Genomic DNA, 22,096 nt, shown 5'->3' with positions numbered 1-22,096 from the left:
GGCTGTGTTTGTAATTACCTAGAATGTTGGTTGAGATTAGTCCCTTGTGATCAGTGCATTACTTGGTATACAAAACTAATAATAGTAATAATAATAATAATAATAATAATATAAATGTGTTTCTTATTGTACTGTACTTTTTTATACTATAATACTACAGCTCTTTGTGAATTAAAATTCACAAAGCTGAGTAAGTTTTAACATTTTTTTAGCTGGCATGCTTGTTTGGCGTACTTGCTGTTCTCTGTCCGACTATTGCTGATCTCTGCCTGCATTTGATTTTGAATTGATGTTTTTCATTACAGTTAGGTTACTTCTATATTTTATATCTTTTTCTTATATTACATTTGTTTTGGTTTAAGTTTTTTGTTCTTTTGGAGTTTTAAGAGGTCTTGGATAGGTTCAGTTAGGAAAGTTAGAAAATAATTCCTTTGCAAACAGTGAATAACATCCAGTTAATTAGTGGGAGGTACTGAGAAATAGCATTCCTCATTTAACTAACAATATTTGGAGGCATCTTTATTTAGCTGGAGAACTTGTTTAGCTTGCTTGCTGTTCTCTGCCTGACTGTTGCTGATCTCTGTTTGCATTTGATTTTTCTGACCCACCAGCCCAACGTTTGTTGCACTTTTAAACTTGATGGCTTTTATGTTTCGTGCCCTTACTTATAAAATTTGATTGTGGACACTTCTCTCAGTCCCATCTCTTCAGCTTATTCTACTGAGTACAGAGAGATCAGCTGGGGAGGTCCACCCGCTTAGTCTCTTAAACTTGAACTATCTTCTGTTTCCTCCCTTTCCACTTACTTAAAAAATACAATTTATTCAGCTATTTTTACTGTATCTGTGTTTCTTCCTAGTTTATCACTTTATTTTGCTTTTTGCTGCTTGTTCTTAAAGTGTTCCGTTACATTTATTCTGCTGCATTTATTACTGATTATTAGTAGCCTGATTACATTGTAATTGTTATTCTAAGCCACTTAGTTTTGATTTAAGCACTCGAGCTTCAAACTAGTTATCTTACATAAGGAAGGTTTGTGGTCTACACTCTTGTGGCAGGAGAGGTAGCTTACATCCATCCAAGTTGGGAATTGCTGATTGAAGGCTCATTGTGTCTGTTATTCTAAAAGTGTCTTAGTTCTGGTTTAAGCACTTGGGCTTCAGGTCAGTTATTTTACATTAAGAATGTTTGTGCTCTACACTCTTCTGGTAGGAGAAGGTAGCCTCCACACTTCTGAGCTGGAAATTTTTGGTGATGGCTTATTGTGGCTGTTATTCTGAAAGCGTGTTAGTTCTGGTTTAAACACTTTGGCTCCAAGCCAGTAATTTTACATTAGGAAGGTTTGTGGTCTACACAGTTTACCAGAGCTATTCAGTGTTTGGAGTTCTTAGCCAGAGGTCTGGAGTGCATCTGAACAGAAGTCCAAGGCATCCACTGGAATCTTCTAAAATAAGTATAATTTAAGCCTGTATTGCACTTTGTGAACTGTATTTTATTGACCTGCTGCTTCATTTTTACTGTTTTTTGCTGCTGTGACTGCTTCATTCAGCACTTTGTATCATTGTTACTTCTGCCTTAAATAACATAGGCTAGATTCAGACTTGCTGAATCTTGACTGTTTGGTATCACTTGAGCACTAAGACCAGACATTTTACATTGAGTGCCTCCCTGCACCCTTGTGGCAGAAGTGTGTAGCTCAAGACCCATGTGAGTTGGGGATTGCTGGAATATGACTCTGTGGGGGGGCTTTCCTATTAGTAATTTGTGTTAAAACTGCTTACATGTCCTTGTATTTAAACCTTGTATGTGTGCAGGTTTGCACTCAGTTTACCAGAGCAGCTCAGGGTTTAGCATTCTTAGCCAGAGGTCTGGAGTGTATCTTAACAGAAATCCAAGGCATCCACTGAAATCTTCTAAAAATAAGTATAATTTAAGCCTGTATTGCACTTTGTGAACTGTATTTTATTGAGCCGCTGCTTCTTTTTAACTGTTTTTTGCTGCTGTGGCTGCTTCATTCTGCACTTCATACCATTGCTACTTCTGCCTTAAATAGCATAAGCCAGATTCAGACTTACTGAATCTAGACAGTTTGGTATCACTTGAGCACTAAAACCAACCATGTTATGTTAAGAGGACCTCCCTGCATCCTCTTGGCAGAAGTATGTAGCTCAGGACCCATCTGAGTTGAGGATTGCCGGAATAAGGCTCTGTGTGTGGCTTTCCTATTGATAGTTTCTATTAAAACTATGTAAATTCTCTTGCATTTAAGCCTAGCATTTGCGTGTAGCTGTGCACCATGTAATGTGAGTTAGAGGTGCCTTGTATGGATGCAAATTCCTAGATACAACTTTATCCCTGGAGAACAGTCAATGGAATCCTCCCAGGCTTCCCTGCTGCACTGCAGGCAACTCAGCTAAGCACTGAGCAGCACTGCCACAATTTTTAATCCGTAATCCTCAATTGAATAAGTCCCCTTGCTAACCCTAGAGCAAAAGCTGATCTAACTTCCCACCCCCCATAACAGTTCTTACCATTTAAACTGTTACAATAGACGGTCAGTTTCCCAACATTTCTCCAAACAACCTTATTGACATGGGCATCCTGAGGCAAAGTAGTAATTGCCTTGTGTATAATGGCAACCATTTGATCCTAGAGCAAATACAGTATGTAAGAGATGTAACTATGCTATGAAACTGGAATCAATCCCCTCACATAACAATGAGCAAGACAACAAACAGCTTGTCAGCACACACACCTCTCCTCTCCTCTCACACAAGATAAAGTCACAACACATAAACCCACATACACGGAGGTAATCACTAACAGCCTAACAAAAGACCAAAGACCTCCCAGGCACAAACAACTCACACATACTAGAGCACAACCAAAATCTACTACACATAACACACATACTAGTGACTCAACGAATAAACCCTAAGGAAGAACACCTCAAAACCAAATGTCCTGGTCATAGGAGATTCCATAGTGAGACACACAGATGTTCCCCTCACCAGGCTGGACAAGGAGAAGGTCATAGTCAGCTGCTTGCCAGGTGCAGGATCCATCAAATCATGCACACACTCAAGTCACTGAACAACAGTTACTGTTATGACTCTATCATAGTAACTGTTGAGGTGAATGACTTGAGATGTACCTCCCTGGATTATATGAAGAGAGAAGTGACTGAACTCTCAGATTATGTGTCCCAGGCAGGTTTGTCCATAGCCCTAAGCAAAATTGTACCTTCAGCCAGGATGATGCCACAATATAAATAAAAAAATATTGACTTAGCTGCTGGCATCAATCCAGGGGAATCCAGTATCTGCCAGCCTGGGAAGACATGGTCATCAGACCATGCTACATTGCCAGAGATGGTCTTCACCTGTCTCTTCTCTAGGCTTTTGAATACTGGCAAAGATGCTCACCTCCACCATAGTACCTTTTTAGGCAACACTAAAACAACACACATAAAAAAATCCACTACAGACAAACTCAAAGTTAGGCTGCTCAATGCTAGAAGTCTAAACAAGAAACTGCAGTCCCTGGAAGTTCTCCTCACCTCAGAAGATGCTGACATCTGTGCAGTCACTGAGACTTTGTTCAAGGCCTCAGAGAGCACCCTTGCTGTGCAAATTTACAATGCCTTCCACATGTTCAGACCTCATAACGAGCATGAAAGAACCAAAGGTGTAGGTATATCCATCTCCATTAAATCCAAATACACCTAGTGACTGATTAAACAGTACAACTCTTTTGAGCTACCCCAGGTCTAAACAACTATAGGTAAAACACCCTGCCACATCATTGCTAGCTACAGGTCCCCCACAGTGAACCATGGGAAGCACAACGCCTACCTGGACTTGCTTGAGTCACTCACTATACAGCCAAACACCTTGGTTATGGCAGATTTCAACTATCCTTCTATGAAGTGGGCAATGTACATGAGCACAGGCTTGACTACCCATATATTCTTGGACTTTGTTAATACAAATGTTCTGGAACAGTTAGTCTGTACTCCCACAAGAGACTCAAATGTTCTCGACTTACTACTCACCAATATGGGGGGGGGTCACTGCACTACCCCCTGTGTTCTGCCCTCCTTAGTAATGTGAGACCATAAATCTGTTTCATTCAAAGTAACAATCAGAGCTGACACCCCCACAGGAGCAATAAGAATGAAAATCTTCTTCAAAACAAACTATAGCTTTCTAAGCAATGGTTTGAAAAATTTCAAACCCCCTGCTAGCACAGCCAACAATGACTCCATGCAGAGGAGCACACAAATGCCCTGTATAACCACTTAAACAACTGTATTGACTCTGCTGTACCTGACAGGATCAAAACCAAGTCCTCCTGTAAAAACAAGCCACCCTGGTAGACCTCGAGTATAAACAGGTTATATAACAAAAGGACAAAACTGAAATCTAAAAACAAGAGGAAACTTAGGCAGCAGAGAAAAAATATTTTCCACAGCTTGAACAAGCAAATCAGATATCTGGTGAAGTCCTCTAAAGCTATTTATGAGGCTAAATTAGCTTCCCTAGCTAAAGACAATCATAAGGCATTCTTTATCTACTTCCAAAATCTAAAAGGGAATTCCCAGCTATGTGCCAAACTCATAGTGGACAGTACCACTCACACTGACACAGAGGAAATTGCCAACCTGTTAGCTGACAGATTTGGTGCCAACTTTACCCCCCCATCAGTCATACCCCAAAGCACACCTGACACCTGTCCTCTCTCCAGTATCACCAATGAGCAGGTCATACCCCCCTCTCCAAAGCCAAAACCACAGTCTCTATGGGACCAGATATCATCCCAGTCTGCTTACTAAACAACCTAAATCATGACCTAGTGGATGCACTTGGCATGTCTTTAACCTTAGCCTGAGCACTAGCTTTGTTCCAGTAGAGTGGAGAACAGCAACTGTAATCCCCTTGCACAAAGGGGGTCCATCAACCAACCCTGAGAAATATAGATCCATAAGCCTAACCAGCCTTATCTGTAAGGCCATGGAAAGAATAATCATGGACCTTATCAACAAGAACCTTCATATTCTCGACCCAATCCAATTTGGCTTTGTTAAGGGTAGATCATGCTTACTAAACTTGGTGGACTTGTTCGAAAATGTCACCAAATCCCTGGATAAAGGCAAAGCAGTACATACCACCTATCTTGACTTAGCCAAGACTTTTGACACAATCCCCCAGTCAGGTATCATCGAGAAACTCTACCATATGGGGATTAACCCATATGTCACTAGAAGGTTAGTAAACTGGCTCACCAACAGAACCCATAATGTCAAAGTTGGGTATTCCACCTCCAACAGTATAACAGTTACCAGTGGAGTACCACAAGGTTCTGTGCTGGGTCCTCTACTGCTTAGAATCTATTTCTTGGAAGTCCAAGTAAATGTAGACATCCTGTGGCTTGCTAAGTTCACAGATGACTGCAAACTGGGAACAAACATTGAGTCCTCTAAAAATATTAACATAATACAGGAGGGATTAACACAGACAAATGATTGGTGGTGAAGCCATGATTTAAAACTAAATGCAAAAAAAGTGCATTGTTATCTCCTTTGTCAAAGTAGTAGCTCCTGCAAATTACAATATAGGCAGCACCCCCACTAAGCTCAAACCCAGTGGTGCATGACTTGGGAACACAAGTTGATAGCAGTCTAAACTTCAATCACCATGTGTCCACAGTGGTAAGTAAAGCCTTTTACATTGCACACCTAATAAGTAAGGGCATCACATCCACAACCAAGGATGTTTTTAATTCCTCTGTACTCCACCCTCATCAGGCCACAAATAGGATTACTTCCTCTGTACTCCACCCTCATCAGGCCACAAATAGGATTACTTCCTCTGTACTCCACTCTCATCAGGCCACAAACAGAGTAGAACACCCCCTTTTGCATTTACCTCACCTGCAGCAGCTGCAGAGACCACAGAGGTTCCTGACCCACAGAAATTCAGGGGCTCCCAAACATGACCTACATGAAAAGACTGAAAGCTCTATTGCTGTACTCTGTCTCCTACAGACTGCTGAGAAGCAACCTGTGCCTGGCCTACAGAGCAGTCTCTGACCCTGCCCTAATGGAAATGCTGCTCATCCGCAAATTAAATGGGACAAGAGTCACTCGCTCCAAAGATCTCAACCTAGCCTGTGACTTAAACAAAACATGCTGGAGAGACATATGTCTCACAGAGACTGCCAGTAATCTGGAATAAACTCCCAATTCACATTAAACAGAGCTTCTCAATGAGCCTATTTAAGCTCAACCTGAACAACTGGATGAGAGATCGTGAATTCACCACTGGGGTGGCACCTATGTCCCTTATAGACAGGGCCAGCCTGTGCTGATTATAGATTTGCTCTTCAGACAATCAAACCATCTAACAATGATTGATTAGGGAACCATCTAACAATGATTGATTAGGGAACCATCTAACAATGGTCAGTTAGGGAACATGGGTATTACATGGCTAAGCTTGTAAGGGCCTTAGGGCCACTAACCTAGTAACCTCCTATGAACCTGTAAGAACTATTATGAAGGGGATTTAGTTATAAACTGTGTTTGCATCAGATAATGTGCAAAATTAGTGCAGCTCAGGAAATAGTGACTATAGATTGCTTCAGAGATATGTATACATATGGGCTATCTGTCAGGTCAGTAAATTATCCTTGCATATCATGCAGGGCATGAATGAGCTATGAAAGGGTACTACCCAAAACAATGTGGGTATGTACCATCACTAGCCTCACATGATAATTGATCTAACAGAAAAAATGTCAAGATAAGTTCTAATTATGAAAATAAGTCAGCTATTTAACTGAATTAGCTGAAAATGTATAAGGTTACATTTTAAAAAAACAAAGTGTAATACCACATATGTGTTTTGGTGCTATAAGTATAATATAATACCACAGATATGTTTTGGTGGTGTGAATATAATATAATACCACAGATATGTTTTGGTGATGTGAATATAATATAATACCACAGCTATGTTTTGGTGATGTGTGTTCTGTGTGTTCAGCGACAGAATGTTCAGTTTTCAGAAAAATAACGTACTTTATGTATTGCTTTTACTTACAGAAACACAGGCATGCCTATGTACAACTCACAGAGTCATTCTGAAGAATATCAAGACCTTGAAACAAAACCTGACATGGAGGTTGGTCATTTTTTCTTGTCATCTTTTGTGCTTGTTTAACATTTACAGATAACATAGTGTTCAGCAAAGTCGCCCTTTTCTGTGAGCATTTAATTGATTTACCATCATAAATTTAAAATTTTATTTCATTGTAAAATCATAATGTAGTTCTTCTACCTTATAGGACTTAAGCTTTATTTGCCACATAGTTGCAAACAAGAATTAAAAGAAAGGAATAAAGTGCTTCATTAAGCAATAATTATTAAAATGTGTATGAAGGGGAACACATGGTGACACATTAACTCTAATTTTTAAATGCCCTAAAGTTAGTATCTGAGCATAATTTGTTATGCTTCTGATATAAAATATAACACTGTTTGAATACATAAAGTACCCTAGTTATGATATGAAAAATTAGAAAAACAAAAGGATTTTAACAGAAAAGTTAATGCATAAGAACCTTGTTAAATTGAGGATATCATGTATGAACCTCACTGTTAAACCCTGGGCAAACCTTACACCACCTACACTTAGCTGATAGAAGTCAAATGCACTACTAATTAACTAATAGATTTAAAGGCTGTTACACACCCCTGTTTTTCCTCACAACTGCACTAATTAATTTTTAATGAGCAATATATACGAGTTGAGAGAAGTATGCCTACATGTTAACAATTATTACAGTGTTAGCAATACAAGATCAGAAGAAGCAAAATAAGTGTGGGATGAATCTGGTAGTCTAGGGCATAGTTGATGCATTATTTAGTTTATGCTTTTTTCAGTTGAAAAATATAACGAGTAACTATGCTGACATTTCACACCTTGCATATTGTATACATTCGCATTTATCATTACAAAAATGAAATAAGGGAAATGTACTGTTCTAACAGGCATTTACTAAATGTAACTAGAATTATTAATTGGTTTACTAGGATGGGATATTGATCCACATGGAACTTTATTCAGCTCAGCCCAAGAGAATATTCTGGTTAAGTGACTTGCTCAGAATCAAGCGGAGGACAAATGTTGTGTAAATAAAAACCCGGTGTATAGGAAGCAGCTTACTCCCTTTAGCACTGTCAGACCAAGAAATAGTGAAATAAATCCAAGACATAATGTTAACATTGTTCTCATTTTGTTTTTTACAAAAACATTAAATCCTGCAGACCCTCACAATAAAAAGGACTTTTCAGTTTTTTCACAATATCAAGTATAGTAAAAAATCCCAATTCTCGTTGTAATCATAGCCAATTGTTTACTAGCATTTTGCTGAAATATTTATAGTGGTCTGAAAGAGATCTCGGATGATATTTTTTACTGAACTATCAAAGCAGCTGAAAGGTCAAGGAGGATGACAGTGAACAGCTACAGCTGGCTCACCTGTGCTGGGTAGAAGGAGGTGGCCCAGTTTGTCACTTAGGTGACAGCTAGTGGAAGAACTAGATGCTGCACCCATGGAAAATGGGCCTGCTGAACACATTTAAATTGATTTACATTAAACTTTGAAGGTTATCCTTCACTTCACTTCCAGTTTGTTTGGTTGGTACGTGGTGTTTGGCAACACCAATTTCGGTGTTTTTTCCTGCTGAACACATATCACCCAGGATGTATAGCTCTAACTGGGGGAAACACATGTACAGAAGCATGTGTGCTTCTGTGTGGTAGACAACATTCATGAAGCTCATTAGAGCTTTTGTACAGTTAGGAGTTCCAGGGAGCTAGGAGGGGACTAACCTGCTCCCTCCCAATTGACACTGGTCTGTCCAGGGAAGGACTGGACTGAAGATGCCTTCCAGCCAGGAAATGAATGGGCCACAGATTATCAACCAAACTGGAGGTATCTGGCTCCCACCTTCAAAAGAAGAACAACTGGTTTGATGAGGCAAAAGAAGAGGAGGTGCTGTATAAGATCCTGTGGGTAAAAAGGATAAAGAATATCAGAACAAGTACAATTGTTTCTACATGACAAAGCCATCTTGACAATCTTAACATCTTGTCAAACAGAATCTGTGACACTCCCATTTGGTAGTAGTCAAACTGGTTTTATAGAATTCTGCATATTTTTTCTCAACTTATAGTATACTGTACACTGCCACAGAAATGGTAACTAAAAAACTTCTCATGTACTCACAACATTATGATAAGGTCTCTGATCAAAACCAGTTATGTGTTCTAAAAATTGATATCAAAAATTGATATCTAGAGCTTTGCTTTTTAAAAGTGAATCTTTTACTATTCATTTCTCAGACATATTACAGTTTGATTATAAGTGATCCGGTCATAGTCTTCTCTCTTCTCCATGGTGTGCCCTTACTTTATCCAAAATAGAAGTAAATGGCAACATGAAAATACTTTTGCATGAGCCTCCACTTAAATGTATTATAAAAAGCTGCATATCTAGTTTCTCCAAAGAGCAGTTGTTTCCCTTTTCAGCCAGAAAACCACCATGATCATGATTTTGAACGTACAAGCATACAATGCAGAACAAATGATTAACTTAGTACAAAATGTAAATATTAGATCCATTGATGGTCACTGTTGACATGACACCCTGACCTCATGTACAACATAGGCAAAAAGGGGTTTGGTAGTGATGAGCCATATTAACAAGTCAATAAGAAGGAAAAAACAGACAATTTTCTGGGGACTGAACCCAGGATCCCCTCTCTTAGGATTATAGGAGGTTACTAGGCTAATGGGCATGGGGCCCTTACAAGCTAAGCCAAGAGTTTATCCCCAAAAAAGAGACCTCAGTCAACACCTGTCACCCCTGTCAGTGAGGGACACAGGTGGATCCCCTGGGACAAATTTGTGGTTTCCCATCCACTTGTCAAGATTGCTCTTAAAGAGGGTCAGCAAGGTACTCTGTTTGACATGTATGTGAAGTCTAGTCTAGAGACAGAACAGCCTCTGGGAGACAAACCTGTCCCTCCAGCAGGTTTTGTTGATGTTGCATATTAGATTTAGGCCTTTCATGTGGGTAATCCGCGAGAAGTTAGGCTTATGGATATGGAGCATCTCTAGTAGGGTAGGGTCCAATATTGCCTTGTAGGCGAGACACAAATCACCTCTGAGCAATCTGTATGATAGCTGAGTGATAGTGATTTGAGCCTGTCCACATAGGACAGGGGTTGGAGGCCTTGGATGCTTTTTGTGAAATATTTCTGTGGCCTTTCCAATTAGTTATACTCAATTATTGGCCTAATGAGGGAGAAGTACAGAGAGGTAATAACCTTTTTTTCTGGATGGAATCCCTTTACTTATGAGATAAACCAAGTAAAAAGCTTTTCTGACCACTGACGTTACATGATGGTTGAATGTGAGATTGTTGTCAACCTGAGTACCCAGGTCTCTCACCACAGGTTGTGTGCTTAGGGGGTTGCTGTTGATGCAGTAATCAGTAGGGGATGTGTTTTTGCTGAATGGTATGATAATATATTTTTTACATTTAACTTAAGGCCATGACTTTGGCACCAGTCATTTGTTGCTGTGAGACCCTCTTGCAGTATGTTGACATAATTTGTGGAGTCAATGACAGGACCCAACTTACAATCATCTGCAAACTCGGAAAGGCACAGGCCTTTTCTCTTTGACTGGACCTCTGAGAAGTAGATGCCAAATAGTAGGGGTCCCAGGACAGATCCCTTGGGAACACCACTAATGACAGGTCTGCTGTCAGAGGTAGAGGCGCCTGTTTTGACCTTGAGGATCCTATTTGTGAGCCATTTGGCCACCCACCGGATGAGATAGGGGTTTATGCCAAGTTGCATTAGCTTTTCAATGACGCCCGAGTAGGGGGGTTGTGTCAAAGGCCTTGGCCAAGTCAAGGTAAGCTGTATGTACTGACTTTCCCTCATCCAGGGCCATGGGGGTAGTCTCAACGAAGTCCACCAGGTTCAATAGGCAAGATCTGCCTTGACGAATCTGAAGTGGGTGGGGTCAAGGGCTTGGTGATTGCCTATGTCCTTGTTTGAGTTCCATAATAATACCCTCCATGGCTTTACAGATCGGACTTGTCATTCTAATGGGGCAATAGTTTCCAGGGTCAGTAGTGACACCACCTTTGTGCAAGGGGATGACAATGGCAGTTCTCCACTCTGCTGGAATGAAGCCTGCACTTAGGCTGTAGTTGAATAGGGTGCTTAATGGCAAAGCTAGTTCTTGCTGGAGATGGTGCAGAATACAGTCTGGGATACTGTCAGGTCCCATGGAGGCTGTGTTCTTTGCCTTGGATGGGGCCTTTAACACTTAATCTATAGAGATGTGAGGTGCGAGACAAGTATCAGGGATGTCAAATGGGCCTTTGGGGGGGTAGTGGGTGAAGTTTGCACTGAACCTATCTGGTAGCAGTTTGGCTAAGTAAAAAGGATCAGTGTAACTGGTACCGTTAAGTACAAATTCAGAATAAACCTGAGCTTTCCATGGAGGTTTCTGATAGAGCTGAAAATGGTTTTTGTGGTTTCCTTTTGTTTCAGAGGCTAGTTTCAATTCATAATTGGCTTTGGAGGTTTTCTCTAGTGTTCTAATTTACGTTTTGAGGCTGAGCAGAGAGTTTTTCCAATTTGGAATTTGTTTGCACCTACACTTACACATTTAGTCCTTCCTTTTTGAAAGATCCCTCTTAGTTCTTCCTTTTTGAAAGATCCCTCTTCCAGTCCCTTTCTGTCTTTTACATTATTCAATACTTCAAATACACTTGGTTTAGATTTTGATTTCCATTTTCTAGTAATCGCTTTTTTGGCAGCCGACATAATTAAACATACTATATTTAGACACTTTAGATTCAGTGTCACAGCTCAAAAGAACAATTTCTTTAGTTACAGCCATCTGCTATCTTAATATTTCTGACAAGTGTACTCTGTAAGGGATTGTTAAAATCTGCCAACTCATTATACTCCCAAAACATATATTTCTAGTTACCTCTTTCCTCTCCATCAGACCTCCAACATTTACTATCTACCTAAAGAAAAATCATTTATAGTCTGCTTGGAGTATAACCAACTCACTATTCTCTCCACTGGTTAAAGAGAAACCAGGAACTCTGGCTGCTGTGTCACAGGAGTTAAAATAAAGAAGCACCCAGGTTATTGGTCCACCTATAGGTGTTTCACCTCTACAGAGCCATGTTTCAGTAGGCCTATAATTGTTGTAGTACATTAAAATGTAGCTGTGTCTATTCAAACCCTTACAAAGCTAGCTTTGTCAGCACACGTACACCAGCAAGAACCTCTCAGGTTTCAGAATACTTATCTATTACGTTTGGACCTTCACTGTGCTTATCTTTATGATCCCAACCACAAGGCACACAGGTAATTTTTTTTTAAGATCCTGGTGAGACTCCTGTTAGGAATTCACTTCACTGCTTATTTTTCATTTGATCTTTCTACTGTACTGTACTGAGACCATTCCTAAAGTTCCTAGAACCAGATTTTACCCACCAGAAACCGATGAAAAAATATTTGCCATTGTCTAGACAGCTCTACCCTGAGAAGTCAATACAAATCCTGCTACCAGCAAGCTGAATGAATCAAAAGCAGATAATACACCCACCAAAACTATGGTTTATATGACTTCAAAGGCTTGAAAACACAACTCTCACAGTTAGGTTCTCACAGTTTAGCCGTACAATGTAAAACAAGTCTGAGAACTGAACATCTGGAGGACAGGGATCAGAGAAATAACATTTAAGTGGTGGTATTTCATCAAAAGATGAAACTCTCACCTGGAGGAGTTGTTATATTCAAGCTGATTACCTCCACCAACTTTGTTCCACATTTCAACAAACTATATAGTGTTTTCAAAGTTTATGTATTGCATTCAGTTACAAGAAATCAGAGCTGGACCATTCTAAGTCAAAGGGATTTTTGAAAGCTATTCTAGATACCCAAGCTCACCAGAACATGTAACAGCTGATGATAGACTATTTTTCACATCACACAAGAATTTACAATTGATAGGAAGAATGTTTGTAAAGGTGTCACATTATATATCTTCATCTTTGTTCTTAGTGCAAGACTACACACAAGGAAATACAGCAGTGTTTCTTGAACCTGTAGAACTAGACCTCACAATCATTGCATTACATTCCTCACAACATGTAGCCTTGGTCAAGGAATTTCAGAGGGAGCACCAGGTTTTAGGCACAAGACTTTCTCTTATTTACAGTACAAAATCAGAAGTTCACCACAAGCCCATTAGATTATGCATAACCCATTAGATTATGCATGAATGTCCCATTTCTTATTAATGAAAATACTAGGTCTGTGATCCTTAGCTCAGAGACAGCAATACATAAATCGCAAAAAAATGAAGAAATGATGGTCATGCAAGTAGCTCTGACAAGTTTTGAGATAAACAACTGCTACTGGTCAGTCCAACTGTAGAACAGACACAGCCCCCGAAGAAGCTGAAACAGTCCCAGTAAGGATAATCAAAATCACAATCAGGTTTATAAAATCACAAACTGGTTGAGCGCTTTCATCTACTCCCGTAGATTTCTTCAGAACCAATTGTACCTGCTTTACTTCTTAATTTATGCTCAAACTTAACCAATCAAAGCGTTCGCAATAAATAGATAATTAAAAACACTTGGTAATGAATCAACCACAAATACTTAAAGTGCACAGTGCTGAATTCCCTCAATATGAATAAAATAAAAACAATTTTATACGTATGTATCTATACACTTGAAAATAGATCTTAGAAAAAAATATATAACATTTGCCTATATTATAAATTCACAACATTGAATCTATAAAATAAACACTATTGATTTAAAGTCTCTATAAGAATATATATATGGTGCCTGTGAGATAGTTTGAATGTAGTGATTCTGCACATTGTTGCAGGCAATACAAAAATGTTTTTGTATTGCACATGCACCAGCAAATAAACATGGCTCTCATCTGTTCACCTGTGTAGAGTCTGAACAATCCATTTGTATTCCAGCCCAAAAAAACACCATAGTTACCACTCTGTGAAAACAAATTGTAATTTCTGAAGAATGAATGCAGGAGAAAAATCTCTTTTTCAGCATAACAAAAAACTGGGTATGTATCAAAGGGTCTGAATATACCACCCACTTAAATCTTTACTTCATTTGTTCCAATCCAGGCTCTCATTCCCAAAATAAATGAGATCAATACCTTTTCCATAATTTGGAATCGGGGACTAACGTATGCATGTATTCCATCCAGTGTTTTTAATTCCAAAATTGCATATGGAGGTGAAATGAGGTAAAACAAAGCATATTCTGAGAGTTTCTCACTGTCCAAGATATCCACAACTTACTCTGCTAACCCAAGTTATTGTAGCAAAGCCTCTGCTACTGGGCCTTTACAGCAAATCATTAAAGCAACAGAAAAGAAAAATGTAACACCTGACTCTCAGATCTCTTAATCCAGCTGCTTGGATTGTCCTAGGCTGATTACTCTTGGTCATCTTTTCTCCATAAAGGTGCTGAGAATTCCAAAAGAAACTTAGAAGTCTATTACAAATTAAATCTACATTTCTAAACAGTCATGTTTTTGGTACTTGCATGCTAAAAAGCAGTAAATATTAATGTAATGTAGTCCCAGGTCATTGAGAGGACACCTCCATAAATCTGTCCCATCTCTTGAGGTAGTATGATCTCGGTGATGATTTTATTTAGTAAGATAATGCAGGAGGCTTTGCTCCCCTATATATGCTGTTGGGAGGCCTTGTTTCTCACTTCACCAAGAGCAGTATTTTGTTGTTTATAGTCCACAGAATTCACAGAAATGTCCTGTGGATGAAAGTGTACTTGACAACCTCTATTAGAACCTAAGAAAGTTATTATTCCAGCTTCCTTTTCACTGCCATAGTCACTACAATATCTTAATGCCTTATACAATTTATTTTTGACTCATTTCTGTGCCATTTCTGCTTACTTGCTTGTAGATCCTCCTTATCATATTTGACTGCTGTAGAACAGTTTCTGAAGTAACTATTCAATTTAAGGCCTCAAGTAATCCTCTTTCCCCCTCTTGGGAATTAACTTTTGGAAATCAAAAGCCAACATCCTTCATTTGATATCATAAATTCAACAGCACTCGTGTGTTTTTTTTTTTGTTTGTTTTGCCTTCAAAACTTTTTTCTAAGTAGCGGTTATCTCAGCCAGTTGGCTTTCTGAAATGTAGGTAGGGTTGCCAACCATCCAGAATTCTTCTGGACTCGGAATTAAGGGGCACTGTCTGGAAAATGGAGACTGCCTTTTCTGGATGGTGTATTGTCTGGAAAAAATAAAATGATTTATCTACCGGATTGAAAAAAAAAAAAACTTTTTAACACTACGGTGGTGGTGTCTTCCTTAAGGAAGACCATGCTTCACATGCATGCATGCCACCACAGATGTAAACTTACTCCACACTTGCGCACAAAATTTAAACTAGCCGTAGCCATTCCAGTAAGACAGAAGGCAAGTAAGTGTCTGTATAAAAAAAATGTAACTAGCTGTTTCTTCCATTTCTGTATGAGAGACAAGGTGTGTGTGTGTATGTGAATGTGTGCGTGTGTGTGTGTGTGTGTGTGTGTGTGTGTGTGTGTGTGTGTGTGTGTGTGTGTGTGTGCATGCATGTGCATGTGTAATGAGAGCAAAGAGGCATACTTCTCAACTACACAGATTTTTGCCTAATATTTTTGTTCCATTTTTACGAAATTGTGGTTTTCTGGCAAATTAGTAACAAATTATTAATGATTGAAGTTAGAACATAATGACAGACATTTGAATTTCAGATTTCATACCCTTCAGAAAATTCATGCTAATGCAAAAACAGTTATTCTATTAACTTTCTAAGTTTGTAAGAGCAATATTTAAAAATTGTCCCTATTTTTGAGCCTTTGTCCCCCTTTTATTTATGGCTTTGTCCAGTTTCTTGCTTTAAGAGTTTGAAAGGTAAGCAGAGAGATGGTGTGTGTGTGTGTGTGTGTGTGTGTGTGTTTCACAAATGTCCAGCCGTAGTCCAATAGTTGTGGTCTGTTTCTCATACAATTTGTGGTTTTCTGGCAATTCACGGAGGACTGAAGTCACTAAATAATGGCATATGTGAGTTTCAGAAAATGCATGCTAACCCAAATCCTGTTTAGCACCTTTTTAAGTTTAAAAGAGCAATAGTTAAAATTTATCCCTAGTTTTGGGGCCATTGTATCTCCGTTATTTTAGGCTTTGTCCAGATTTCTTGCACTAAAAGGTTCAGAGGCATGCATACTTCTCAACTGTCCAGATTTTTGCCTCCTTTCTTGACCTATATTACTCATACAATTTGTGGTTTTCTGGCAATTCATGGAGAATTGAAGTCACTAAATAATGACATATATGTGTTTCAGACTTCGTATCCTCCAGAAACTGCATGCTATCACAAACCCTGTTATTCTAGCAACTTTCTAAGTTTATCAGAGCAATATTTAAAGTCTGTCCCTGTTTTTGAGCCTTTGTCCCCCATTATTTTAGGCTTTGTCCAGATTTCTTGTGCTAAGAGATTGAGAAGTATGGAGCTATGGTATGTAATGCCCTAGTTGGGGGGGGGGGGCAGGTTAGTCAATTAACTTGATCAGGCTTGACCCTGTGACTTGGTTACAGGAGACAAGACCCCGAATCCTCTATACCAACTACCAGACTGCTGACAAGAGCCCGAATCCAGTACACCAACTACCAGACTGCTGACAGAATTGTGAGTTTGAATTTCATCACATTTTTAGGGAATTATGAGTTTATTTTTATGGAATTGTGAGTTTCAGTTTATTTATTTTATGTTATTTTACATTTGTTTACTGGGAAAGTCCGACTAGGTGTGAGCCCCCCAAACATACAAAATAGACAATTACAAGAATTTGAAAAAAAGAAAGAAAAACTTATGCAGTGTATTTTACTTACTTATTTATTTATTTATTTATTTATTTGACATTTGTTGATCAGGAAAATCTGACTGAGTTAGGAACCCATTTTCAGTGGAGACCCAGGGAGAAAAGCTCCACAAAATAAAAAAAAAAGATAAATGACAGGACAGTGATAATTACATTTGCATGTGAGATTCTAGCTTAACATAAGTTACAGGCAGTTGGTATTCATTTACAGAAGTAATATTTGCATTCAAGAAATACAGAGAATAAGGATAATACAGCTGGTTTATCTAATTAAAATCCTTCAGTAGGCTGTTGGTACACATAATTATTATGAAGTTTGTGTAGTTTGATATACTTTTGCAATGATTTTTTTAGGTAGAGTGCAGGTAGACCTTTTGAGAAGGGGTTAAGAGAAGGGGTTAGGTAATAACATCAGTAAGACTACCAGCTAAAAATACAGACATAGATGGGGAGCTTAATAATCTAGCTGCTGCTTTGTTTGGGAGGGGGATAAAAATGCAAGGGTGGGTAAAGGGTTGCTAGGTTGTTTTGGAACAGAGGCAGATGCTATCATCTTAGAGGTGATTTTTTAGCATGAGTTTAAATTTTTGTGGTTCGTTGTAGGTCTGATGTTAGTTGGTAAGGCATTCCAGAGTTTTGCAACAGTATAGGAGCAGAGACATTGTCCAGCTTTTTTATTTGGTCTGTGTAGGGTTACTAGTTGTTTGTCTTCAGATCGGAGGGACCTGGTGGGATGGTAGGTTTGAAGGAGTGAGTTGAGAGCTGGGCAGTTATTGGGTTGATGTACAACTTTGTATGCCATATTGAGTTGTAGGTGGTTTAGGAGGTGTGGAGGTTTGAGCCAGCTGAGGGTACTGAAAGCTCTGCAGTGCTGTGTGTTATGGGGGCATTTATAGCAAATTTAGCAGTTTTATTATAGTAAGATTCCAGTTTGTTTTTTAGGATAATCTGAATGTTTGTCAAAATGTGAGCATCGTAGAGTAGAGAAGGGAGCAGGTAAGTAGAGGCCAAGGTGGCTTAGGTGGTTGAGTTCATGAAGTTTTTGTGCTGATATAGCATGCCTAGTTTGAAATGAGTTTTTTATTGCATTGAAGATATGTAGATCAAAGGAAAGTTTATTGTCTATGGTCACACCTAGTAGTTTGGCTTTGGAGGCAACTTCTAGTTGAGTATTGTTAGGTGAAGTGATCTTAAAGTCTGTTGAGAGGTTTTTGGGAGTGAAAAGGAAGAGTTTAGTTTTATTTGGGTTCAGCAGAAGCTATGCATTGTTTAATCAAGTCTGTATGGAAGTGAAGGCAGTTTGGGTTAGATGCTAAAGGTTTTTTATATTGTCGGAGGAGAAGATGATGGTAGAATGGTCGCCAAGAGACCAAGCCTAGGTAAGAAAAGTTTACTGTTGCTCATGCTAAGTCTGTTTTCAATGTGCAACTAACTGTTTTGTTTAGCAAATGGCAGTCACTGTTTGTGCCATAGAATTTAAAACCAGAATTAGTAGCATAATTGCCTGTGGTGCAGAAGGTTCTGGATTCTACTCCCACATCATGTAGAGAGAATGGTGGTATTGCAGTACCCTTTTGATTGCTGATTATTTGGTGCATCTTAAGGGGGGATATGGGTTCTGCACTCCTGAATGTGTCCTCCTTTATATGAGATGCCTAATAACTATGAACTTGTCAGTTTGTCAGTCCATTCCCTATTGCAATATTACCAGCTTACCAATTTTTTTAATGCAACCTAGGCAATTAATTCTTCAAGGGCAGCAGACACTGAATTTGTAGATGAAACACTGAAATGTAAAGTTGTTTGCTAGTAGCAACTTCTTCATTAGTTACAGATCTCTTAAATGTGGAATTATTCGGATGATTTTTACTTCTGCAGAGATTGTGCTTATTGACTGATATTGGTGGATTGTAATGGCAGCTGTCTGAGTAGCCTTTTATCGCTGAAATTTGCTAAAATGGGTAGTTTTGTCATTATTGTTTCATTCATACACTTTGTTTCATTGCTTACTGAAAGAATATTCAAAACTACAAATTTAAAACACATTCTGTCAAGTGGTGCTGTATTATACAAGGAATATAATTTAATACAATCAGGAAGGTGAATCAAAGAACACGTATGCATGGCCCTAAAAATGCATGCAAGGAGCCTATGGTTTGAAAACAGCCCAAAGTTAAACTTAATCCTCCACTGGCCGGATGCATTTTCTTTGAATGTGGGTTTTAATACCCTTTCAATGAATGTGAGTTTCCAGGGCAGAGAAGTTTACTGCTCATGTTAAGTCTGTTTTTATTGTGAGACTATATTTGTTTAGCAAATGGCTATTAGTGTTTGTAGTATTTTATTTCAATATCTGTAACCACTGTAGAAGTAAATAAACCAGTATGCACATTGACAGGTTTGAACAGAGTTTATGGTAACTGGGAAGAAATAGCTAAGTAGTGAAATACTGGAATGGTTGGGGAGGGGACTGCTGGGGGGTGCCGTAGGAGGGGATGCTCTGTGGAAGATCTATTACTCTGCCTAGAGCCCCATTTGACCTTGATCAGGCTCTGTTCACATACATGTCCAGAATTTTTTTTACATGAAAAGTGGCAGCCCTAACTGTAGGCCATGTTGTGTACAGAATCATGTACTGCTTCCGTCAAAGATAGTATGTTTTTGTGAACAAATCCCTCATTTTTTAGTGGAAAAAAGTCATCAAAAAGACTCTGGCATACCAAAGCTCTCACTCTGTAATATCTTATGAAGGAGAATGCACAAGACCTGGATGCTTTATCCGGAAAAAATTGCTGTCTGACCATGTAAAATGAAATGTAATTGCTGATGGAAAATGCAGCTACAAATAAGCAGTAAAAAATGCAAAGTTGCAGTCCAAGTAAAATCCAAAGGAAACGTTTTTATTCACAAATCTTCAAACACGAGCGCTTTCGCCCGGTATTACCAGGCTTTATCAAGTGTAACAAAAAATATCTCCACATAGTGCTTATAAAGTACTCAGCTTAAACCCATTGGTTAATTAGTTAGGAGCATTAATTAACTAAATTAGTTGACATTTAGTTAGTTTTAAAGACAAAACTTGAATTACAATACGTAGAAATATACTGTACATCTAGAAATGTTCGTGTTCATTAACTACGTTGTTCATTACAAAGTTAAATGGTTATTTTGTACTGTTGCCAAAATGATCTTTATTCATAAAAAGGTTTAAAACCACGTGAAATGTGTTGTATGCATGTTTGTCAAGCCAAATAAAATATGGTAAAAAATTAAAAATTAAAGATCATTCCATCACAAGTGAAAACCATGAATGGACATGTCTCAAAACAGTTAATAACAAACAAAATATAGTGGGTCTTACAATATAAAAAAATACGTTAAAACAACCGGTTATTGTGGATCATCTTATGGGTTCTTCGCAAGGCAGCATGCCTAACAGCAAAAATGACTGTCTAGATGCTCGTATTGACAGCAGCTTTAATTTCAAAGTGTGGACTGAAAAACAACCACACTTTCCAACAGGTACTGTGAACGCTCAATTCGAGCATTTAGATAATAAGTTTGATGCATTCAAAAACAAACTTTATGCATACAAGAATTCACAACTCGAAATTAACTATTTAAGAGAATGCATAAAAGTAGAACGTGTTCCTAAGGGGTTACGTTGTTTTCGGTTTCCAAACAACGCTCACACGGCTCGTTATTGCATTCCCAGTTAACTGAGTTGTTTAATAAAACTGGATTAGAAATGTTAAACCTGATGGTGAATGATTATGTTAACAAAGGCAACTGTATTTTAAAGGAACTTAATGGTTTACATGATGCTATTACTAAAGATGATAAATTTAATAGTTTCAAAAAGAAATATGATGACACATTTAAGGAAGTGGATGCATATTGTTTTAAAGTATTAGATAGAAAGGCTAAAAAGCTAGAAAGGGATTTAATTGAATATAGCGAGGGTAGGGCTTATCCAGCATCAGCTGGGCGCCAAAGATCAAACTTTAATGATTTAGGCCCTAGTGAAACACAAGTTATAAATGATGACTATGACTATTCCCACCCAGAAATCCCTAGAAGAAGTGAGCGGTTGGCACAAAAAGGTGCTAGTAATGCACAACAGGGTTTTCAAGTTCCCCAGGGCAGACCACGGGGGAAAATAAATCATTTCCAACAGAATCCCTGGGGGAAGAGACATTAAATGGTGGAAACAGAACTTTGCAAAACAGTACTTCACAGTTTTTTATTGAAGAAGAACAGGGAATATGTAAAATTATGACTATTGACAATTTCACCATTTACAACTACACTGAATTAGAAATCACTCCTTATTTTTTTGAACTGTTCACTAAAGGGTTACATTACGTTCCTCACAGGGACAGTTACCTCCCAAAGCTTCTGATTGAGTTAAAATTATTTATCAGAAACTTGAATTTAACATCATTCTTTAAAAACCAGGTTGTACAGGACAAATCGCTTAATAGAAGCAGTATTTTTAACCCCCCCACCCATCCTACCTTAAAAATATTTGAAGAGTTAATTGAGAATACTTGGAGAGAGAATCTTGGTAGGAAACAGACATCACATCCTTCCAACTTCCCACAAAGATTACAGTTAGTAATAGACCAATTGAAAAAGGAAAAGATTCGGGTGATGAAGCCTGATAAGGGAGGGGGGATAGTATTAATGCAACAACTGGACTATGAAAACTATATATATGATTTGTTGCAAGACACCAACGTTTATGAATCCATCTCCCTTAATGAGTTAAATATTGCACTTGCTAGCATAAAATATTCTTTATACGATCTTTTGATGCAAGGTGCTATTGATGAAAAGTCCTACAATTACCTACTGGTTTCCAAACCAAAAACTCCTATTTTATTTGGTATACCTAAGGTACACAAAGGAGTTGATCGTTTGAAATTCCGCCCGATTGTAGCAGGAGCAGGGAGCATAACAGAACCTTTTAGTAAATTTATTGATTTTCATTTAAAGAACTATGTCTCTAGGTTAACTTTTGTCTGTAAGGATTCCTGGGAATTTTTAAC

General features: G+C 38.4%; 1 protein-coding gene across 1 annotated transcript in view; it reads left to right on the top strand.

Annotated features, from left to right (window-relative positions):
* The window catches only part of LOC122792272 (spermatogenesis-associated protein 7-like), a 1,125,638-nt gene that overhangs the window by 179,515 nt on the left and 924,027 nt on the right, over positions 1–22,096 (top strand). Inside the window, exon 4 of the mRNA XM_044060071.1 lies at positions 7,106–7,184. Within this exon, the coding sequence (XP_043916006.1) occupies positions 7,106–7,184 (79 nt within the window). The remainder of the gene's footprint in view (positions 1–7,105; positions 7,185–22,096) is intronic.

This window comes from Protopterus annectens, chromosome 1.part0 (genome assembly GCF_019279795.1).
Source record: "Protopterus annectens isolate FY-2018-M chromosome 1.part0, PAN1.0, whole genome shotgun sequence".
NCBI lineage: Eukaryota > Metazoa > Chordata > Ceratodontiformes > Protopteridae > Protopterus > Protopterus annectens.
This window is presented reverse-complemented; position numbering and strand designations above follow the sequence as displayed.